The sequence below is a fragment of the Saccostrea cucullata genome, unplaced genomic scaffold (assembly GCF_032062105.1).
Source record: "Saccostrea cucullata isolate Sc308-1 unplaced genomic scaffold, CSIRO_AGI_Scuc_v1 ctg4428, whole genome shotgun sequence".
Lineage (NCBI taxonomy): Eukaryota > Metazoa > Mollusca > Bivalvia > Ostreida > Ostreidae > Saccostrea > Saccostrea cuccullata.
In genome coordinates, this window is record NW_026936651.1 from 33,296 (window position 1) to 57,853 (window position 24,558).

The 24,558-nt window shown below is 32.5% G+C and overlaps 2 protein-coding genes across 2 annotated transcripts; one reads left to right on the forward strand and one right to left on the reverse strand.

The window, feature by feature from the left end:
• Positions 1-925: 925 nt before the first annotated feature.
• Positions 926-10,782, reverse strand: LOC134246111 (protein SSUH2 homolog). Its single transcript, XM_062728387.1, has 13 exons — positions 10,685-10,782; positions 9,910-9,950; positions 9,422-9,517; positions 9,166-9,232; positions 8,569-8,698; positions 7,958-8,018; positions 6,180-6,304; positions 5,621-5,683; positions 5,319-5,419; positions 5,018-5,110; positions 4,454-4,556; positions 4,156-4,254; positions 926-1,656 (listed from the first exon to the last, which is right to left on the reverse strand). Exons 1-13 carry the CDS (start codon positions 10,696-10,698, stop codon positions 1,510-1,512), a joined length of 1,140 nt encoding a protein of 379 aa, XP_062584371.1. The 5' UTR covers positions 10,699-10,782; the 3' UTR covers positions 926-1,509.
• Positions 10,783-15,402: 4,620 nt separating this feature from the next.
• Positions 15,403-23,355, forward strand: LOC134246109 (cytoplasmic protein NCK2-like). Its single transcript, XM_062728385.1, has 3 exons — positions 15,403-15,741; positions 18,593-19,656; positions 20,148-23,355. The coding sequence occupies exons 2-3, from the start codon at positions 18,625-18,627 to the stop codon at positions 20,355-20,357; spliced, it is 1,242 nt and encodes a 413-aa protein (XP_062584369.1). The 5' UTR covers positions 15,403-15,741; positions 18,593-18,624; the 3' UTR covers positions 20,358-23,355.
• The last annotated feature ends 1,203 nt before the right edge of the window (positions 23,356-24,558 follow it).

A 24,558-nucleotide genomic window follows, 5' to 3' on the forward strand; every position in this document is an offset into this window, starting at 1 on the left:
TCTCGAAAAATCTTCATCAATACAAATCGATGGATGGGAAAAGGGAACCCCCAAAATCCCAGAGGTGGGATCAGAAACCTAGGAGAAGCAAGTATCCCATGTTGTCCCGTCACACTCGCCGTATAGGTCCTATCTTTTGATCAAGTAGATAACTTTCCAGAGGTATCGACGTCCAACTTGCCCTTCATTTTTCATATTTTGTTTCTGTAATGATGACTTTCACTAAAAGTTCGAATGTACTGAGATGTATTTTGTAAAAGTATATGGATTTTTTAAAAAGAATTTCTCTGGATAAATATTCTTTTTTAAGTATTTGTTATCAAGTGATACCTTCTATCTGTTAATCAATGATCTATTTATATACTGTAAAAGTTTTAACTTATATACCATATAGTTTTGGAGGTATTGTACAAATAAATTTTTGGGCATGTTGCCCTTTGGCGAAACCTTAAACAGACTTTATAAATTTTGGTCAGTCATTTCGATGTAATAGTCATAACTAATTATCCAAAATACCTGTCATACTGATATGCCAAATCAAAATTATAACAGAATATAAACTTTTTTCTTTTAAAAGTGTATTTATTAATAGAAAAAAAAAGAAAGTTTATCAATATACAAATTTTATACATAAATTTTTCACACAATATTTTGAGGAAAATAATCATACAGAAAGAACGTTAAAAATGTGTAAAATAATAAAGCAAACACAAATAAATATTACTGTAGAAGTCGGAAGCAATCACCTGAGTAGATAATACTAGTACATAGAAATAGAAAATATAATTTAAAAAAAAATATCTTACAGTCATCATGTTTTAGATACATTATAAAAATAGATGAAGTACATATATAAATCTTTAAGATCTAAGTAGAAAAAATAAATGCCCTATAAAAGCCGCGTACAAAAACACAGTACTTCACCTTACACACGAATTTGACAGTGTCCTGAATAAGGATTACATACAGCTGAATCCAAAGAGGTAAAAACAAATACCTTAGAATGTAGTTGCAACGCACATTAATAAGAAAAATACAATGTATTTGAATAAATATAAAAGTTGTATACGTACAAGTATGTGTGTATATATCATGTAAAAAAATTAAAGAACACTTTGATTGAGAAACAGTATCACAGAACTATAGATTTTAAAATTAAAATTGCACTCCGACAAAACAAATCTGTCATCGTCAAAAGTTAGAGTATAATTATCGCGCAAAGTATGAAAGTTAATAATTTGATTAAAAAGAAAAAAAAAATCTGATTTAAGAGGATTGGGGAATGGATACTAAAGGCTCACATGATCAGCACTGTTTTTTAACATATCAGTTCGAAACCTCTCTTAACGGGGAAAAAAATATAAATGCTTGTTGAGTATTCAAAAATAACACGTTTGAAATATGCTTCAAAATGACAAAAAAAAAATTAAGTACCTTTAAAAAAAATACAACTAAATACTGAATATTAGAACAGGTGTCCAAGTCCATGTGAGAATCCTTTGACCTCCATTACAGTATATTACATCCCCAGCAGCACTGGTCGGGGTACTCCGGGGCGTAGACCCGGCTCTCCAGTCCGTAGACAAAGTAATTCACGCCCTTCTCTTTGTACTGACAGAAGCATTGGGTCACTGGTATCATACGGATTATGTGATGCTGAAATTAGGTAAAGTATAACTATATGTCTTAAAAGAAAGAGGAATGCGATGGGGTTTTTGATGGGGTTTTTGGGATTTAAAAGGAAATAAAATTTTTTAAAAAAATTCGCGTTAGAAATTTTTTTTGGTAAAAGTTTAGTGTTACAAAGAACTAATACGCGTTTAATCGCAAAAAAAAACTACTTTTATTCGAGAAAGTTATGGTTTACGATGAAAAGTTACGCTTTTAGTCGAGAAAGTGTCGCATTATAACGCAAAATACCTCATAATAAACGCAAAAATTTTAAGCAAGGAACACAATCAAGTTTACTACATTTATTCAAACAAGACGCCCAGGTGCCACATCGCTCACCTGAGCAAATTGACTGGGAAAAAGCACAAATCAGATCAGAACTGAAAAGTTTACTGAAGGGGGGGGGGGTGGGGGGTGAATTTAATACTACTTGAGAATGCCTTCATATTAATACAGCATATTGCTTTGCTGTTCTTGATACAAAAGATTTGTTAAAAATATTTTCTTCCTATATGTAACTTCATAAAAATTTGAATTTGATTCCCTTTGTTTCCCTCCCTACCGCAAAGGGCCATGATTTGAATAAATTTAAATCAGGATTTGAACAAACTTAATTCTACACTACACAAAAATGCTTTCATATAAATACTAGTATCACTAATCATGGCTTTGCTTTTCTTGGGAAGATTTTTTAAAATATATTTTAAGGTTAAAAAAGGATCCCCCATTGTGACCCCACCCTATCCCTGGGGGTTATAATTTGAACAAACTAGAATCTACACTACCTGAGATTGATTCCATATAAATATCACTTATCATGGCTTTGAAGTACTTGAGAAGACAATTTTTAAAGATTTCCCTATCTAGTCCTGTGTAAAACTTTGATCAGCCATTTTGGCTCCACCCTACCCCAAGGGGTCATGATTTGAACAAACTTGAATCTACACTACCTGAGGATGCTCCCACATGAGTTTCATCTTTCCTGGCCCAGTGGTTCTTGAGAAGAAGATTTTTAAAGATTTTTCCTATATGCTCCTATGCAAAAATTCAATCAGCCTTTGTGGCCCCACCCTACCCCAGGGGGTCATGATTTGAACAAACTTGAATCTACACTACCTGAGGATGCTTCCACATGAGTTTCATCTTTCGTGGCCCAGTGGTTCTTGAGAAGAAGATTTTTAAAGATTTTCCCTGTATACTCCTATGTAAAACTCTGATCTGCCATTGTGGTCCCGCCCTACCCCCAGGGGTCATGATTTGAACAAATTTGAATCTACACCACCTGAAGATGCTTCCACAAGAGTTTCATCTTTCCTGGCCCGGTTGAAATTGGCCCAGTGGTTCTTGAGAAGAAGATGAAAATGTGAAAAGTTTATGACAACAACGACAACTACTACAACTACACTCTAAAAAAAGTTTTACTTGTTGTTTTTAAAATAAGATATTAGATTAAGAAAAACTAGTAATTATTAGTCTTCGAAACACTGATGCCCCCCCCCCCCCCCCCGTATGGCAACATCGCAAAGGTTAAACTTTACTTATAAATGCAAATTCAATATATTGGTATTTCTTGATATCTCAAAGGTCGATGGTCAATGTTATTGGTATCTAATAAAAGGTCCTGCCACAAAAAATACATATCTGAAATATGAAAGCACTAGCCCCAACCCTTCAGAAGTTATGGTCAAGGTCACCAATTTTGAAATGTAGATCAAACTCCAAGGTCAAGGACAAAGGGTCAGATTTGGTGGTACCCAAAGAAATGTCTTGTCACAGGGATGAAGTATGTAAAGTATGAATGCACTAACCCTAACACTTTTAAAGTTAAAGTCAAGGTTTGCTTTTTTAAAAGTGGGTCAAACTCCAAGGTCAATGTCAAAGGGTCAAAGTTCTTGGTATCCAATGACTGGTCTTTCCACAGGAATTACATATATTATAAGTATGAAAGCCCTATCCCTTATCCTTCAAAAAGACAGACAGACAGACAGACAGACAGACAGACAGACAGACAGACAGACAGACAGACAGACGGACACGACAAAAACTATATACCCCGAAACTTCGTTTACGGGGGCAAAAAAATATTAGTTATATAGTAAATAGTGGTAAAATGTAAGTAAAGACCAAGTAATGTTATTACTTATATAAACAAATTTAAGTAAATATAAATTACTAAGTAAAACTTTTTAGTGTGTAAGTAAAACAATTCTTTAAAATACAAAAATTAAGTAAAACATTTGAATTTAGTAATTGACATATATTTCAGTAATTGATTTAAAATTCTAAGTAAATGCTTATTAATTATCTTTTACTATCTTTGTTATTTCAAGTAAAATATGACTACTAAGTAAAACTTTTTTAAGAGTGTACGACGACGACGACAGACAAATTTTGATCAGAAAAGCTCACTTGAGCCTTAGGCTCAGGTGAGCTAAAAATTGTTTTATCACAAAATCTTTGGACATTGTGTTCACGGTATTTTACCTGCATGTGGATCCTACGATTAGGAAACTGATGACTAGCAATCAGTTTCCCCGAAGCCTCGTTTATTTCCCCCACTGGAAACCTAGATATTGGCATCACCTAAATAAGTACAAGTGAAAATGATGATTTGTGGGGTATTGTGAAAAAAAAGAAATGGCATCAATAAAAATTGTAAACAAAGTCATTCATTTATGTTTTCTCATATCATTAAGTGACCAAGCATCCCCTTCCCTTCACCCCCCCCCCAAAAAAAAATCTACAGAAAGGAAAAAATAATTAAACCACTGTCATAACGTACTCTTATTTGTGTGTCCTCAAATCCCATAGTGCCGGCGGCTTGTGAGACCAGGTGGTCGGGTAATTCTGTCTTCTCTACGACGTGCTCTCCAATGTTATTCACCCTGGAATGGACATTGGGGAAATTCTTCATGATTTATTTTGATAATTTAATTTTGTAAAATTAACTCAGTTCAAGTTATCATATATAGATCTTATGTAATAACAGTTTCTTCTTGGTGAATGAAGCATTTATATATTTCTAATCGGCTAAACCTAAGATGGCGAGTAAGCAGTTCCATTTTCCGCGATCCGACACTGTTTTTACACGAAAAAAAAAATGCCGCTTTTTCATGACACAGTTATGCTGCATGTCATCAATTACATTTTTAGCTTTTCAGCTGATACAAAAAAAATACAAACTATATATGGATAAAATTTTTATATTTATATTACAAAATAACTAGAATTTCAATATTACATACATTGGGTCGGAAGCAAATTGAAAATATACCTAGAAAAACCTGACAAGCAAAAAAAAAAAAAAAAAGAAAAAAAAAAAAGGGAATTTCAATCATGCACATACCAGTTGACTGTAAGCTTGATGAACCATTTTAACCGACAGTGACTTTTACACGTGGGACAGGTCACTCGACCGTCTCCGCCACATCGCGGGCATCTATAAATAGTAACAAGTTATTTTATTGTAATACACCAGTATTGTAATAAACATATTACATAAAATATTGCATAAAAATCAATTATTTTACATGTAAATAGCTTTCAATTTAAATGTATACAGAATAAATACAGTGATAGAATTTCTTAAAAATAAGATAAATGTTTGCAAAGTTAGAGAAAAATTAGGGATAAATTCAAATAAAGACCTTCTTTTCCCTCCATGACACATCGAGCATGACACGACGCGATGTTCTCCATTACGATACACCCGCCTCCTTCCCGAGCCGTGACAAGTCCCGCATTTCACCTGTTCAAGGTGTAAAAACACTTCAAAAACTTGTTATGTATATATAAACATCATCTTCAAAACAGATTTTTTTTTATAATTCGTGATTTAACACTGATTCATTTCTTTAGGATTCATAATAAACTTTTGCTCTTGGAAAGTAAAAATAGGAAATGAGCTAGTACATGTATATTGTTTGAAATTCTCAGAAGAGAAACAAACCTTTCCTCTGCCCATACATTTACCACATCTCACATATCCCCTCGCATTACACTTATGACAATCCTGAATTAAAAAAATATAAACTTTAACCTTTCTCTCTTTTGCCCAGAGCGATGGAATTTTTAATTAATTTCTTCGACTAGCTGCAGACTTCTAGCTTACTGGTATGTAGAATGGGATGAAATACTATACAAAATTTTCAGACCATTGAGCTATGGACCTACAGCTTGTCATCAACCTGATGCTAAAACTTGAATTTTCGTTTCATTTTCCAAATGTTCTAGGTTTATAATTGAATCGGATAAATTTCTCAATAATTTCAGATTAAACATGGATATTTTTTCTTTTAATTTCCAAACATGGTGTGCTCTTTTAATAACTATCCACACAAAAAATACGATCGCTGGGAAGATTTTTCACTGAATATAATTTTATCATCCGAATTGCAATATAGATTTTTATCATCACAATTGTTAGAAGAAATGTAATTCATCGGAAATGAATTTGAAAATTAATATAATAGGAGATGATACCAATGATAAGTGTATATGTAACTGACCTTTACATAGGCGGTGAAAGGAACCTCGTGGTGCTGTGTTTCATTCACGAAATATTTACTGAACGAAGCTGGAATATCCCAGGGGCCCGGGGCAGGACCGTTTTGAGGTCCATTAACAGGCTGACCTGTTAAAATCGTCACAGATTTGTACATTGCAAAACTCAATTTCACTGACACTAAAACTTCAAATAAGTGTGTGGTGCTACCTACTATGATTTTTTGCAAATGATTTCTTGAAAAAATAATTTTAAAATACAAAATTGGAATTTTTCTCCAAAAGGGACATAAGTCAAAAAAATACCCAAAACAGAATTTACTTCGTCCTGCCAAAATTTTGTGTGAATAATAATAACATAGTGTTATTATTATACGTATTGTATTTTTTATTTAATGAAAACCGATAGGAATTTGACCAAGATAGTCATCTGATAAATCTGTATACTAAATTTCACAGTATGTGCAACAGTTGTGAAGAAAATGAACGGAAACTGCAAATAATTCTACTCAAAACAGAACTTCTTCTGTAAATGTTTCCAGAACAAATAATTGAAATTTTTGTAAGTCCAAGGGGCATAACTCTGTCAAAAATGGCGCGATTGTACCCAAAAAAAATATAATGATTTTTTAAAAACAAATATGTTACGGTTGCAAAGAAAATTCGGAAACTGCAAATAATAAAAATTTTTGTTGCTTTATTTGCAGCTAAATTTCCAGGAATAAATGGTTAACTATTTGCAGCTTATTTCCAGGAATAAATGGTTAACTGTTTGTATAAGCGATTTAAACTTATTTCTTTTTTTACCCAGGAATAAATGGTTAACTGTTTGTATAAGCGATTTAAACTTTTTTTTACTAGATATGCCACGGTCAAAGAACTACTAGAAGTTGAAATAAATTTAGTTTATCTAAAAAATTCTAAACAAAGGATCAAAGTCATCGATTACTGCGTCTTTGTGCTTATTATATAGTTTCCCATCCTTCCACTTCCATTTGTCATCAAGCTATCGCCCTTTAGCAACATCAACTCAAACGTCCATGACGTTATATTGCATACAGTCGTTTGGCCAGTTCCGAATAATTAGTAATTTAAGGACTGATAATTAATAAATTCAACGGTGTAAAAATAAATTGATTTCTATGGTAAGAAGGCTTATTCATGAGTATTTGAATTATGTGAAGTTTTGATTTTTCGCCCTCAGTTTGGTTTCGTTATCGTACTTGAAACGGTCGACATACTTTTACAATGCAACAAATCTGAATCACAGTGACGCGTAAGTCTGCAGAAAAACCTCTGTAGATGCATAAATTTTTCACATAAAACAACGTTCTAGGTATCAAAAGTAAGTTTGATAGGTACTCTAACATATACTAAAAACTTGTCAAAAATAAATGTTTAGAACACTGGAAGATATCGAAATATTTTCGTGCTCTTATTTTACCAGTTCCGAATACCCATTTTAAACACTATCATAAATTCACTCTTGAAATTGTAAACATGACTTATTTGAAAAACAGGAAGAAGCGGTATATAGTAATGGGATGTTTATCCATTCATCCGTCTGTCCGTCCGTCCGTCCGTCTAGCTGTACGTCCGTCCGTATGATATACGTATCCATTTCTTATCCGCAACCCCTCTTCTACCACTGAATGAAGTTTAATGAGGCTTCACAGAATTTAATGAGTCTTTCACAGAATCTTTGTTTAACAGTGCCAAAGTGCACCTATTTTATTTTTGGATCTGGTACATAATTTGGGCTCCCTGAGAAAAACATAGATACTGCCATTCTCTGTAATATTGAAAGGTATATCCATCTCTTGTCCGCAATTCCTCCTATACCACTGAATAAGATTTAACGATACTTTCACATATTCTTTATTGCATTGTGACATTGTAACCTATTATTTTACTTTTTGATCTGACATTTATTTCGGGACTCTCAGAGTAAAACATGGACTTTGTCTTAAATAATCATAAAGGAGGCGTGGGGTATCATTGAAATAAGCCCAGTGCCCACAGTACCTCTAGTTTCTCTTCAACCTTTGGAAATACAAATAATTTATTGGTAAGCAATTAATTTAACTCTTCTTAGGCATGCCAATGGATAACGTCTGGGACGTATATTTTTTTTATTTACAAATTGGATAAAATCTCGTTAACTGGTAAAATCAAATGGTAACGTGCGAAATAATTTTTTTTGAGGGAACAACTTTTATGAAAAAAATATTAAATTACCTTGACAAAACACTTAGTATATATATTTGTAGCACAGTATCGGTTTTTTTGCAACTGGCCAAATAACTGTACGATATTTTTGTGGAACATAAACCCTGTTTTTGTTCCATGACGTCTAAATAACTTAACTTTTTGATCAAATATAATTAAACTCACGTGATAAGAGGTAGACGACTGCAGTTCCTTGAATGTCAGTTTTTCCGCGGCACCCTTTCCCCAGCAACACTGTTGTGAAACATGTTCTAGTAAAGCTTGTCTCGCAGTCTCTTCGGAAATGACAGGCGCACTTTTAAACGAATGGGAAATGTGATCAATTCAAAAAGATACAATTTGGGGGGGGGGGGACTATACACATATGATTAATTTTTCTATTTGGTATATTTATATATTTTCTGGCCTTGAGTATTATTTCAAAACTCATACAATTATATAAATTGTGCTTGTTCAATTTAACCCATGTAATTTCCTCTTATTTTAGAGAGTGCTTGATTGGAATTTCCAGTTAAATATTACTCCACTGAAAATCGTTCCCTTGAGGAATCTGGCATTATAACAACGCATACTAGTATTGGAAAATTCTCTAGGAAGCGAATAATAGAGTACAACCCTGCCTAAATGTTGTTGAATCACAATAGTTGATAACAGTTTGAGCTATATGCTTTTAATCATTAATGATTTTAAATGTATTCGTTATATTATCTTCAGTGTACATCCATTTTCATCAAAACCGTGTAAGGAATATGGTCTCTATACCTCATGAAATCCGGCTGTTTCCAGTCCTTAGGGGGGGCATAGTCCGTGGGTGGAGGAGGGAGTAGGGCTGTTATTCAGGAAAATTCAATACGTTAATAACTGCGACAGAACAATTAATTCAAGTGTTCAATATTTCATACATTATCTTGGCAATAAAATCATACATATCTGTTTGAATAATTTAATATATATCTTTCAATTAGAAAATATATTGATTGCTCGCAATAAATTCTGTGTTCAATTTTATTTCTCTTACACTGGTCGAGTCGCACATTGTTGTATCCAGGTACTGTTGCAAAATCAATCTTTGGTTTGACGTCACTTCCCTCCGCATTGAGGTCCTCGCAGACGACTAAAAAATGGACATTGTCATATATCAAAAAGAAATAAATTCAGGAATAAATTTTCATTTGAAGGAGCTTTAGTTTTTTTCTCTTACAATACATTTCATTTTACGAAATTAAAACCGCTCTAGGAAATTATAAATTGCATTTATAAAAACAGTATTTTTAAATGATTATTTTAAAGAATTCAGTCACTTCTCACTTTTCAAAAATATGTATTGTTGCATGATTGAATTAATATGAACTTGTAAATCAACTTGCTATTTATAATATTTCATTACACTCTATTTTTTGGTCAATACTAGTAATACACGTACATGTATTTATTAATATGCAATGTGGAGAATTCTACATGATTACAAATCACTTTGTATACAAAATATAGTTTCCATGCACGTACCTGGTTCACTTTCATCCACTTGATCTTCATCTCCCGCAGGACTATAAAAAACAGGATTTTTAAACGGCTTAGTCCCTTCATTTTAGACTTATAACACGTATAATAATAGTAAATGAGAACACAAAGTCCTCCGATCCGGGGTGCGTTCTGTGCAATCACACCCAATCAAAAAAGTTGAAAATAAAATGTTTCTCTATATAATTTCGTTTATTTGAAAAGTGATGAAATAACTTAAAGAATACAATATAACCCATCGAAACGGTACCCATTTATTTATTTATTTTAATCTGGTTCTGAGGGTCGAAGTTAGAGCAGCCCCCCCACCCCCTTCTCAGCACCCCCCTTTTCAGAAACCTGGCAACGGCTTCGATATTCGCTGTGAAATCTTAATAGCAGTTATGAATTGTTGGTAAAGTCGGTCTTAAATAAAACGATGTCGCAATAAATTAAAATACAAACTATAAAAAAATACTTATTAGTAAAATCTGCGAATTCTATACAATATAGTGTCATTGAAAAACGGATGAATTCAAAATGTGCATATCACGTAACGCCCCTATTCCCCTCCCCGTCGCCTTTTCTTCCTCTAGTAAATAGAGCATAGATCTAGGAATTAATGTATTCGTCATGCTCTATTTACTATTAAAAATGAAGTACATGTATTTTAGTTACTAACAAATATACCATTTTAAGGCATTTTCAATCCTTTTTATCACGAAAGTATTATTAAAAATTTAAAATAAACCTTCAGGAAGATGTAATAAACGGTACTTACCCAACACTTGTCATGGTGAAGGTGAATTGAATTTCTTAATTTTCTTTGATGTTTAAATTGCTACAGTCATGTAGGTTTTTTCCGTCCACTCTCCAACTTGGACCGAATATAAGTAAAGAATGTACATTTAAAATCCATGCATGTTGGTTTAAATAACAATGTATATATATGAAGTCGTAATTTCGAAATCAATGGATATTTAACGGTAGTGTATAAGTGCCACGAAATATTTTGAATCATTAAAGTTGGTAATTCGAATTTCAATATTGGCTTTTACAACTTTAAAGTTGGCTTTTCTAACTTTAATTTTGACTTTTACAACTTTTTACAGCATCATGCCTTTGTAGTGGAACTTGTGTTGCCATTTAATACATGTAATTACAATTGAAAGATATAATTTAATTATAAATTTGTTACGAAAGAAGGAATAATTTCAATGTGTAACAGTTCTAGAGAGGAATGGGGTGTGTGCTGAATTGAAACAGATAAAAGGAACTCACCGATTTATTTCAATGTACTAGTATTTATTTTGCATTATTAAAATTTATCCATATCTCTCTATGGCCCCATTCACCTTTCTTAAAGTGTCCCCTCCTTTTGACCTCTTCCCCTAGATTGTGAAGATTAACTGCTATAACCAATCTTTGTCAGTGTGTTAAATTTACATTAATAAAATTAGTAATAATTAAAACAAAGAAAAAAAACTAAGACAATGGGCTACAAGAGCTCAAGTAAATTTGAAAAAGTCAAGATTAAAGTTGAAAAAGCCAAGATAAAAGTTGAAAAGGCATGCAAGATTAAAAATGGAGTTACCAACTTTAAGTTGGAAAAGCCAAGATGAAAGTTGGAATTACCAACTTTATGTTGGAAAAGCCAATATTAAAGTTGGAATTACCAACTTTTAAGTTTGAATTATCGACTTAAAAAATATAACGTGGCACTCATATGCTTCCGTAATACCAGATATTGAATCATTGATCATGAACTTTAATGCTTAATCAAAACTTAATGGTTCAGTTACAAAGATTATCCACTTGGTACATGTAGGTGGCCAATCAGGACACATACTTATATAACTACTATAATCAAGAAAAGACACTGCTATAAGAATTATAAATTTTGTTTCTATACGCTCATCTTGAATATGTATGTACATGTATATATCTACGCCCCATTTATACATGTTGATTTAAATAACTATTTTCGGAGGGGGGGGGTTAAATGAATTCCAATACCGCATTTCCTAAACCAAGAAAATACCCCCCCCCAAAAAAAAAAAAAAAAAAAAAAAAATTGTCCCTTCGTATTTACAGCATATAATTTTATGAACGCGGGATTTTCCAAAGTTCCTTGAAGTTCCTTATCCTATGAAATTTTAAAAGTCACACAAATGCAGTGGACTGTAGAATAATGGCATAAAAAAGTTGGAAAAATTCAAATCCTTAATTATCGTTAGTAATACTTACCTGTGATCGATCAACGTTACTACTCTAGGAATGTACTTGCTTCTTGACCTCTTTGAATAGCACTAGTTAGTTAGGATGAATAGGTGAAAGAACTGCGTGAGAAATAATTAATCTAGGAACACATTTATCAATAGGATGTGTTAACGGTGATTATAAACTATACTCTACACACGCTATACACAGCTGCTGCTGCTGTACATGTATTAAAGCTGAATGAGGTGAAACCACGGCATCACCTCTCGATATCCTTTTTCTTCAAATCAATAAATTAAAGCCCCATACTGAGAAAAATCAATCTCATTATTATTTATAATGCTGTTAATTAAAAAAAAAAACAAATGTCAAAGATATTCACTTTTTAAAAAAAAAAATTGCCTAACTGAAGCAATCAATATCTATATAGTACGTATTATAGGGAAGAACGACATTTCGCTCCATTGCAAAACTCCTGTCATACCACTAATATTAAAAAAAAAAACTAAGACACTATGGTAGCTTATGGCAAAGATAAGCCTCCAAGGCCAATGTCAAGAGATCGATCAAAATATTGTTGCAACCCAAAACTAAAGAACTTGCTGTCGACTATTTGCTTACAATTTATTACAAACACATTTTTCGTACGAGGAGTCGTTTTGGTATTTACCAAATACTAGTAAGTGCATCCTCGCAAGCCACGATGTAGTACATGTAAGTGATGTCACCTTTTCAATTGGTGATATCACTCATCCGAATGTTGATTCGCCTATTCCGTTGTAGAAGAGGTGATATTACCTGTTTGATTTGAATTAGTGACATATAACCCATGAGTGCAGTTGATATCAGCTTTTTGAAAAGCTCGGTTATATCATCTATTTGAATAGGTGATATATGACCTGATATATTGATCTGAATCGGTGATATCACTAACTTAAATCATATAATATTAGTTATATCAATAGTTCGAACTTGATATCACCTAATGAGATTCAGTCAATTAAATATATGATCACATTTTCATTTTAAATAGTGATATAATTTTTTAATATCTCCCAAGAATATTCATGTACTGCGTAGATTTACAAGTACTCTTTTCAGGCACAAAAAATTTCAATCTCCTAGTACAATATAGTAATTATACAATAGAGAGAAAATATCAATAAATGTAGTAAAACTGACTGTAAATAAAAGAAAAAGATTCCGGATCGAGTTCCTTGTTGACAAAATTTGTGTATAATCTTCGGATAATAAAATGAACAATATTAACGAAATTTACAATTCTATCTCAACATTTCCTATCTATTTATAGTAATATCCTGCTATATATTACCTGTATATGGAGTTTATGTCTCCCAACTTATTCGACACTCAAGAGCATGTTCCGAGTATTACCTGCATATGGAGTTTACGTCTCCCAACTTATTCGACACTCAAGAGCATGTTCCGAGTACGATCAGTTGCTCCTACTCAAGAGTATTGAGAATTTTTTGTCAAGTATATTTTTTAGACTCTACACACTTTGCTCAATGAAAAATCAAAACGCAAAAATGGGGGTCAGTGCGCTTCTTTTAACACTGCGGATCAATCATGACCTTTTGTACTGTAATTACGTCAACACACATATATAATTTTGAATAATTTTTCATTTAGGTCTAATATTGTTTATCCAAATGAATTATGCGAACAAAAACAGTCTTTTTTTCATCTTGAATTGTCGCATTAAAATTTGTGACAATAAAAATACTACCTGTAGTAGTTTCAAATTACTTTACGTGGTCAATTATTTGACCTTTCTGCACTCAAAATATGTTCTAATTTTTCTGGAGTTAAAATTTCAAAAAGCAATAATATCATTTGAAAGTAATGACATTTTTCTGAATTTAAGCAGAAAGGTTAATATTATCTTGTATATTCAGAAAATCAAATAAAAAGTGGGGGTCTGAGATGTTAGTTTTTAGATATTACTGAAAAAGTGTTAAATTTGGCTATTTTTTCCATGGACTTTCACAATATATTTGATATACACTCTGTATTTGCCAAATATGATGATAGAATTTATGAGATTGAATTTAATATACGTGTATATTTTAGGACCAACATAGAACATTTGACTGCATAGAATTATTCTATATATGTGTACAGGTTGCATGAAAAAAAAATCGGAATCCATTAAACTTAATAACACTGAATACTACAGAAAGAGAAAAATTGATCTTTTCCTTCTAAAAACCTTCCGTCACAAATATAGTTCCTCGCTAAATTTTATCGCTTTGGAATTTAATCATGGGGTTTTGAATATAGTTTAATTAAACATTATATACTATATTATAAACTCATTGTAAGATCTTAAATATTATTTACAATTTTTGAAGTAGAGGTCAAGACAAAAATCTGCTCAAAAACTAAGGAGCGAACTTTAAATCAAGACAGGTACCGACAGATAAGTTGATGTTACAAGGATTTCGACGATCTTGTTTAAAGTCAGTATATTTCGTAAATTTTATGGTCCGCGTTATTATGACCTTGATAGCAAATATCATATGGGTCGTATTTTAGGCCAAAAGTAACACACTGGATTGTCTACAGGTTTTTTCCCCGTCATCATAAGGAGCACAATGCGTGTGTGAACGGGGGATCCTCCCTCCTCCATGCATGGCACATGAGCACTGATTCCACCTCTGATATTTTTAAGGTCCATGTTTGCTCTGCTCCTAATTTGTATTGTTTAATGGACTTTTGAGCTTGAACGCTGTTCGTTATTTCCAAATATATTTCATTTTCTCTCGAATTCGGGCGATTTTTTTTTTTATTTTTTGCTTGTTAACTTTTTTTTGAACAGGTACCAGACGGTAGGCAATTTTTTTCTGGCTGCCCCCCCCCCCCCCTTTTGCAAAAACGATGCTACGTCACTGATTTCACTGAGTAGTGTTTTGAATTTCTATTATAACACTAATTTGTTTTCTTCAAAGCCGATTTTGATAATAGACTATTTCAAAAAGTCTTCAACATAATATGTTTTTATAAAACGTCTGCTCATTTATGATTGCTGGATTTTGTATTAGAGTTAGCTCCCTTAGACATTTAGCATAAAAATTTAGTACCAATATCGGGGAAATATTTTTATACATGTAGCCATATCATTTAAAACCAAAACTAAAAAATCATCAGTTTGATTCATAAGAAAAATACGTTTAAATATATAGTATCATTTATCAAAATTTATGCCCAAATCGTGCCACTTTCAAGCTTTCAGTGACTCAGCGTAGTGATATACGATGTGTCATACAGGGACTATTTTATCAAAATGGAAGTCAACGATAAGTTTTCCCGAAAGAAGTTTAAAATGTATGATTTGGAGGATTCCTAAACGCTACAATGTACATGAAAGGGCTTTCTAATGAGTTTTAATTACAAAATCTTTCTGTGGTTGATTTAATAGCGAACAAGTGTTGCAGTTTTTCTCGGGCATTGTCTTTTTGTTTTTGTTTTGCATAGACGGAAGTGGAACACTGAATTATTCCAAATTCCTTTCAATTTAAGCATCGGTGAATTCTGGAGATGATAAATGAGATAAAGTTTTACCTGTCCAGCCAGTGGAGTTTATACATGTTGCAGGTATTGAACAAAGCTCTTCATTATTTACTTACATATACATCGTCCGAAATTCCTCAACCAACACGGTCTAGGTTGACTACACAAAATGTATCAGTGCGTCATTGCATTGTTAGGAAAATTAAATGTTGAGATGTATCTAAATAAATTGAAGGTCTTTCTAGAGAACTGGAGAGTCAACAATATGTAAGAGTATGACAAATGACAATTTTGTATGTAATCAGTTGATAAAGTCAGGTTACACAGTTCATTCAGTCACTATGCCATGCTTTTGACCCATTGTTGCTTACTTGTGAGCTCTGTTTATAGAGTTTAAGTTGCCTATGTTGGTCAAACAACAATAAATCGTATGTGTACTTGCTTTAGTATATTGGCAAATTTTGGTGATTTTGGAGAATATAAACATTAAACAAAGCTGCATTGAAAATAACAACTGCTGTAATTTAAAGATATCTTTGTTGAGCTTGTATTATCTTTCACTCGAAAAATTACTCCAAATTTACATTGAAAACTCAAAATTGTCTGTAGTACATCCATAAGGCAGAATTACCTGCCTAAGTATGTTTATTTCACTACATTGCTATATGTATTACACAAAAATATGTTAAGGACATACGCAAGGTACCTTACCTACTGATAATTTTTCAAGATATTCTAAATTTAAACTTATAATACCATTACATGTTCTTAGACAAAAAATCAGCATGCGTTACCAGGGGTTTTGAAAAGATATCAGATTGTGAAAATTTTTGCATTATTCAAAGAAAAATGTACAAAAATTACAAAACATAAATTCAAGATTTTTTTTCATCAAAAATTGTTTTAGAAGAGTTGTACAGAACTAGGGCTGTCACGGGTACCCGAAATGACCCGGAACCGCGGAACAATTCATACGGTTCTGTTTTTCCGGAATTCGGTTCGGTTCCGATTTGTACAGTAGTGTAGGTTTTACTATGAAAATGGCATCAAAAATGAGAGATTTGTTAATACATTGCCATTATAAGGTGATTTAAATAATATGGTACAATTGTTGTCTAGTCAGGAAGCTACTTTAAACTAGTTAAAAGGTTGCTATTTTTCGAAGATTAAATGAAAATATTCTTTTTGTTGTTGAAAATAATACAAATCATGAGCTTTTATTCCATTAACTACCCGAACTTGAAATCTTGCGAAACCGAACCTAAAAAAATTATGTTTGGAAATGATTTTTAGACCCGAGGATATATTTTAAATACCGTGACAGCCTAAATATGAAATTTTTGAAACCATATATAGACATTAAAGGTATTGTAACACATGTCGTTGAAACATAAATTTAGTGGAACTCTTCTAAAAGTGAATTTGGAAGAACTCAATAAAGTTCAAACTACTATATTATTTTCTTGCTTTAAAATTTTGTCTGTATATAGAAACTACGAATCATCAGTATGATCAGTGGTAAAATTTTAATTTGCTGCACTTGCAAGAGATTTTTTCTGGTATATATGCAAGTGTATTAAAATAAAAATCAAATATTTGTAAGGTATATTGAAGCATCATGATTTAAAGACACAGACATTATGATTTTTTTGTATCCATTTGTATTGCTTACAGTATGACCATTTTATATGATCATGTTGATGGGTGAACATGAAGATATTGTTCGGTTATAATCAGAGTATTTCCTCATTGAGTTTTAGAAAATCCAAATATTAGTCATATGTATTATCTATATTTTTTAAACTCGGAAAGTTACTAGATACAAGTCATACCACACAAAATATGTATAATCTGAAGGTAAAGGCAATGTATGTATCATATCGGTGATAAGAGCTGGGATATACTGGGGGTGTTTCATTGATGTATATTGCAATTCACATCCTCCTGATCATTTCAGAAGGTTTATTGAGGGAGATTACATGACCCCATTACATACTAGCATGAACCCCCCTCGCATCAGCCAGGAGGCTGTTAACAAGTGTTTCGGAATCTTTTTTCCTCAATGTATCTAAAGTTTAATTCTAATTTTTGTTCTGTTGAACTTATCAGCAATCTCTTTTTAGAGGGATTGAGTTTCAGCATGTTTTTCAAGGGCTTATCTGAAAAGCACTAAGTCCCGCTAATTCATAGTAAAAATACACTGCTGGGATTGCAATTTCAATGGCTTTGGGAAAAAACCCTGCTGTACACAGTTCAGCTAAGCTTCAGAATGAAGTGTTAAAATTTTCATCTTTATTTCTGTTCCAAATGTTTTAAATTTCTTGGCTTACCTATTTGCCCATAGTCCATTATAGACAGGAAAGCAGTTAGTTACCGGTAAAAGTTTTATAGTTGATGCATTTAATTTAATTCATTCATTTTTATTCATATACATTTCTACAAAAGTTTTGTTCATCATGGACATAACATACTTTTTTAATTCTCAGTTTTCCTCAATCATACTTAACAGCTGTGAAAAGCATTGTTAGATTCAATCACTAAGATCAGGTTCAAGGAAAAGGGAAATTTGAAGAGCATGAGAAATACCAATATATATACAATATATATATACATTTTTGAACAATCAAGGCTATACAGCCTATACCCGAAGCTATCATAATAATGGATGTTGTCATATATGCAAATTTCATTAGTAATTCATCTATTCATGTACTTGTAATAGAAAATGGTGAATAATTTTATAATGATGTGCACTATTTTAATGTTCATTCATCAAATCAAATACTAATTTGAAAGTAAATAACTTTTGTCTTGCTTAATTGCAGAGCTTTAAAAGCCTACTTTTATTTTTTTTCACAGTATAACTTGCAGTATAAATCAATACTTGAGTGTTTGATGTACAAGTAAAATAAATGTTTGAATTCTCTTTTCGCAGGACTGACAAATCAAGACTGACCACTGGTCACCATGGGGGATGAACAAACTGTAGTCGTAGCCAAGTATGACTACAAGGCAGAAAACGGACAGGAATTAGACATCAAGAAACATGAAAAATTAGTGTTACTGGATGATTCTAGAGATTGGTGGAAAGTACAAAATGCAAGGAACAAATCAGGTTACGTTCCTTCTAATTATGTCAAGAGGTCAAATTCTAAGGCTTCCAAACTCTTCAGCAGAGTGAAGAAAAATCTGGCCAGGAGAAACAAAAGTGACACGAAAATAACAGGAACAAGTCCCATAGTGAGTCGAAATGGGGACACAGGAAGTGACGAAAATAGTATTAGTAGTGACATCCAGGCTGTGGATCCACAACCCGCGATTGTGAAATATAATTATACCCCGAAACGGCCTGACGAGATGGAATTATTCAAAGGAGAGCGTGTGATGGTATTGGAGAAATCCATCGATGGGTGGTGGAAGGGCAGAAAGTCGGACAATATAACGTCTGGATGGTTTCCATCCAATTATGTTGATTTGGAACCTTCTGAACAAAATGATTGTACTATGTACTCAACAGCTGCCTCTCTGGAGGATGACTCAGTGGCGGACTACTCTGTCGACCACCATCAAAATGTCCTCGCATTGTATCCGTTCCATCCGGAAAATCCAGAAGAACTCGGATTTGAAAAGGGGGAGCGATTAGTTATTCTCAGTAAACCTCCAGATGATCCAGAGTGGTGGAAGGCCGTGAACAGTCAAGGAGAGATGGGGCTAATACCCAGAAACTATGTACAGACAATCGAGGTGGAGGAGAAACTGGACGTGGAGTGTGAGACCAATGCTAGCTCCACCACGCCCCAATCCCAGTCCACCAGCAGTCTTTCTAATGCCTCAAATCTCAGTGTGGTGGGGGTCACCAGTAGAAAACAGTTCAGAGTGTCGGGACCTTTGGCCGACAAAGAGTGGTATTATGGGAAAATTTCCCGACAAGAGTGTGAGGATATGTTACGGAAGTACGCTGCCGAGGGGGATTTTATTATACGGGACAGTGAATCAGCTGTGAGTATTGAATGGAAATAATAATTCCCATTTGTGTATTCGTGTAATTATGAATGAAGATATGTGTGTGTTTACACATCATCATATGAGTAATTACCTTGTTCATTGCTGTATGTAAATCTACAAGCAGTCATTTGTGTTTATGCCAAGTAATTTACTAATTATATGAAATTCCTTGCATAGTAAATTTGATTATTCATTATTTCTCTGTTTGTAAAATGGTCTGTTTAAATAACAGTAGTCATATTGTAGTAACTGCACAATAGAAGTTTTGTTTCAAGAAGTTTCTTATGAAATTCTCTACTCTTATGTACCTAAGTATTGTAAAGAATTAGAATTTAGAATATGTTAAGTGGATGAAGTATCCATTCAAAACTATGTACCTGCAGTTAATGATGTAGTATACCATATCATATCACACAAAAGATAAAGTCTTAATGATCCATACTTTATTTGACTGATTAACCAAAGCTTTATTAATTTCATTACAGAGTGGAAATTTCACAGTAGTGCTTAAGGCTGTAGAGAGAAACAAACATTTCCGTGTGCAAGTAAACGAGGAAGGATTGTATCAGATTGGACAACAAAAGTTTGCCAACCTTGACGATTTGATTGAACATTACAAGAAACACCCCATCTTCAAGCAGGAGAGTGAAAAACTGTATTTAGTCAAACCATTCACCCTTCCCGCCGAATTTTGACATAGGATGTCTGCTTCTGTTGATTTTCATTCTGTGTAGATTCTGACTTTGTGCACCTGATGGTCACGTCAATGTTCTCTCACTGTATTTGATATGAGATTATGTGGTATCTTATAAGTGTATTTATTTCTGTCCTGGTACTTATTCTGCCTATACATGTTTTTTTTAACATCTTCAGAAGATTGAAACTCATAAAATTTTATGGTTTAGGGACACATTTTTTCAAAGTTTTTCAAACCTAAAATGTTGATTGGAGAATTTTCCTCAATTTAGAGATTAAGGATTTATTAACAGAAACAAGTATTTATCAGAAAGAATTTTTTTTAAGTTGTTGTTAAATGTACTCGATATTTTCTCTGTATGCAAAGTATCTTTACTGATGTTTGAACTTTTTTCACTTTACATCATGTGAATCCAGATTGGTTATTTATCTGAAAATCAGAATTGATGAGTCAGTGAACAGGAAATATGTACTATGTACATAAGGGGTACTATGTATATATTGATTAGGTTTATAGATTCTTTGCTAAGCGTTCTCAGCAATTTTTCATATAAATTAAAACACAGATTTGTGAGATCATTTTTGTCTGTTATGCCAAGTAATGCTTTATAGACATGATAGAGGTTTTAATTTTTCTGAATTGGAAGAGGAAGGTGGTATTTACATGTATAAGTATCATAGATAATAGTAACTAATGTCTTTATAGTAAACTGTGTAAGTTTTTAGGAACAGGGAGAGTGCTTAAGTCAAGCTTCCTGCCACTTTTTAGATTTGTTCCGACTTTTTCAAGGAACATTTAGAAAATCTGTGCAACTGTGTAAACTTTCTTTGAACTGTGTTACACTGGAAGAATTGCAATATTTCCATAGATAAGATACTACCCATATCATGTTTACTGAGGAGTTATGTAAAACTAGTTACACAAAATAATAATGCATTAAACATATGTATAAGTTGTAATTTATTAGTTTACTGAATGATGAATGAGAAAGTGTTTGCAATGTTCATTATTAAGACTATAATATCCCTCCCAAGTTGTAAATGATTTTATTCAGGGTCCCGATAGTCCCCCCTCCCTTATTATATGTAATAACTCTAGTCAGTGTAGACAAAATGATTTCAGATTTTATGATGTACACAGTTTTCACACCCTCTCCACATTATGTATCATGTACATATACATGTATCTTTAAATCTTTCTAGTGAACTTTAGTGCTTATATGAGAATGAAAGAGGCCATTTTTTGCTCAAATTGAGAAAAAAAGAATTAAATATTGTTTATGGTCGTGCTAATAGATTTTCAGCTGTGCATAAGGAGGTTTGTTTTTAGGTACCGTTTGTATCTGTAATATATACTTATTTATTATGATAGAATTAGAAAACTTGGAATTTCTTACAGACTTTTCAAATATGTTGAAATATGGAACATTGAAGATCAGTTTTATAAGGGTATTTTGTTTGTTACATCAGTATTTTTACATAAATGTAATAGATCATGTCCAGCTAGGTTTGAATACCATTATGATAGGCATAAAATAGAAAAGGAAATGGATGATAAGATATAATTTGCCATAAAAATTACATGTATAACATAATTTAGTTGCTTTAAGGCTTTGACTCCTTCACTCTGTGTATAGGTACATTGTATTCAAACAGATCGTCTACAACATGTACAAACTTACTACAAAAAATCACTTGTTCATCTCAGGTGCCGTTTTTCAGCATTTCCTGCATATCTGTACATGTATATGGATGTTTTGGTATAATTATATATCCAAGCTTGAGAAAAACTTAATTTAAATATTTTCAACTTTATCATAAATGCTGTTTACAAACATACTTCTGTTTGTAAAAAGTACAGTGCACAGTTATTTTGCCTGTGTTATTTTCGCCCTTTTGCACTTGCAAGCAATTTTGCCCCATTTTAAATTTGCCCAGTCATAGCTTTGTCAAAGAAATTTTAAATCTGACCAACCATGAAGAGGGCGAAAGGGTCGAAAATAAAACAAGGATGAAAATTACCCTGTACATGTATACAGTATTAATATCATAATCCTGGTCAAAAATGGGCACAGCACTCCACATACATACCAGTTTTCCTTTTATCATTTAAGATATCATTGGAGATCTTAAAGTACAGTGTACCTCAAGTTCATTTTACCTTTTTGTGTGTCACACAGAATAAAGCATATGATCATCCAAAATTCTTTAAATCAGACTACTGACTAGGATGTCTTCCTTTTTTTATTCTTTGCAAAAAAGGAATGACTGATATAAGCAGGTTTTTCTTGATATATAAAAACATTCGCTGATTTCTCTATCTCTTGGTTTCAATTGATATACAGATTTTATAATCGAATATTGTTAAATGTAATACATATACTTTTTTTTTCTTTTTTAAAAAGTTATTAATTAGTAATTGGCAGTATCAAGTTTTTTGTTAGTTTATGGTTATCTTATCGTTTGATTGCAAGATATGAAATTTAAAAAAAGAACAAGAAATTTGTTGAAACGGGTCTGTTTTGCTATTTAATTGGCCGTGTATTTGTTATATTTGTGAGTATATATGCAGTGAAGTTGCTTGGTTGTCTTTTTTACAGAAGTACATAGTGTAAATAATGTGAGAATACATGTCTTTTTATTTGTTTTATGAAGTCATCTGTACTTAAAGTATACAAGGTACAAAGTTTTATTTTAAATAATGTGATATACTAGGACTTGTTTAAGATTTTAATGGTAGTTCCTCTATTTGTTCTCGAAAAATAGGTTGTAGTTTTTATGCACTTCAAAATGGCACAAAGCTCACGTCTTGAGTTATCCCCCTTGTCAAGGAGTATTTCTGATACACCTGTTGTTTTCATGAATGGTTAACATTTGTAAACAGTTGCTGCTTACTCATTCAGTTGTAATTGGGAGTTGTGCATTTATCTTTTTAGGTTTTAACAAGGACATTTTGTATAACTGCATGACAACTGAATAAATTAAGATATAGAGCATTGTTTGTGTTTCTATTTTGTGTTAAACTTTGACTCAAGGAGTGCTCATGGCAAGGAATGATTTATAAGCATTTAATATACTGTGTTGTATTCACAGGTGAAGGAATATAAATCAAGAAATAGCAACACAGTTGAATAGGAACATGGACTTCCGGGCTCATTGTCTGGCCAATGACAACGAGAATCAAATCTACCATGTATAATACATGTTCTAGATACTGTAAATCACTTTTTATTCGCGAGAACTTTATTTTCGCGTAATTTCACGAGACGGTATGCTCGCGAAAATTTCATTCTCGCTTATAATAGAATTCCTTAAGATTATGTAGAGCAATGACCACAATTTGTGAAACTTTTGTTTCGCTAAAAAAGAGTCAAAGACTATCTCGCGAAAATAAGGTGTCGCGATAATTAAGTGATCAACAGTACTTGAATCAAATCTTAGGGACAGACTTCAAAGTGCCAGACCTTGGTGCATGGAATGTTTTTGCAATAAGTAGCAAATGCATTGTTGGCAAGTATGTTGAGACATACAGTATCATATAAAATTACATGTACATTTGTACAGTGCATTGATTTTGTTTAATGGTAATTGTAAAGTTACCATCTTTAATTTGGTAACTACATGAATCATTTACTTAATTCCCAGCAAATAGCTAGGCTAGAGTTAAAAGATCAAGGTTCTGTGTATTATCAGGACTTGGACCTTGCAAGATTTATCTTGAACCTTTTTGGGGGATGGGGATGAGGGAATACTTCCCATTAACTGTGTGCCTTAATTAAATGCATCCCTCAGTTATAAAAATCACCATGTCACACTAGATAGAAATTCTATTTTATGCTTCAATTATAAATGGAATACAATATGCTGTGAAGCTCCTGCAAAATTTTTATTACAACTGCAAAAGAGTGAAACAAATAATTTACGTAATGTTATCTTGTACACAAGTTCAACAGTTAATATAAACATATATATAAAGACTGACTCTCATTTAGGAACAAGCACACACATAAATCTATACATGTACAACAATAGAAAGAATATCACAGTCTCTATTATTAACAAGAACAATTATTTTTAGATAATTGAAGCACACAATAGGTAATGGAAATCTGATCAGGACCTTTATCAATTATCATTGTTCTTTAATATCCCACAGATTCGTATATGATTTTTTAGTGAATGGCTTCTGGTACATGCAAC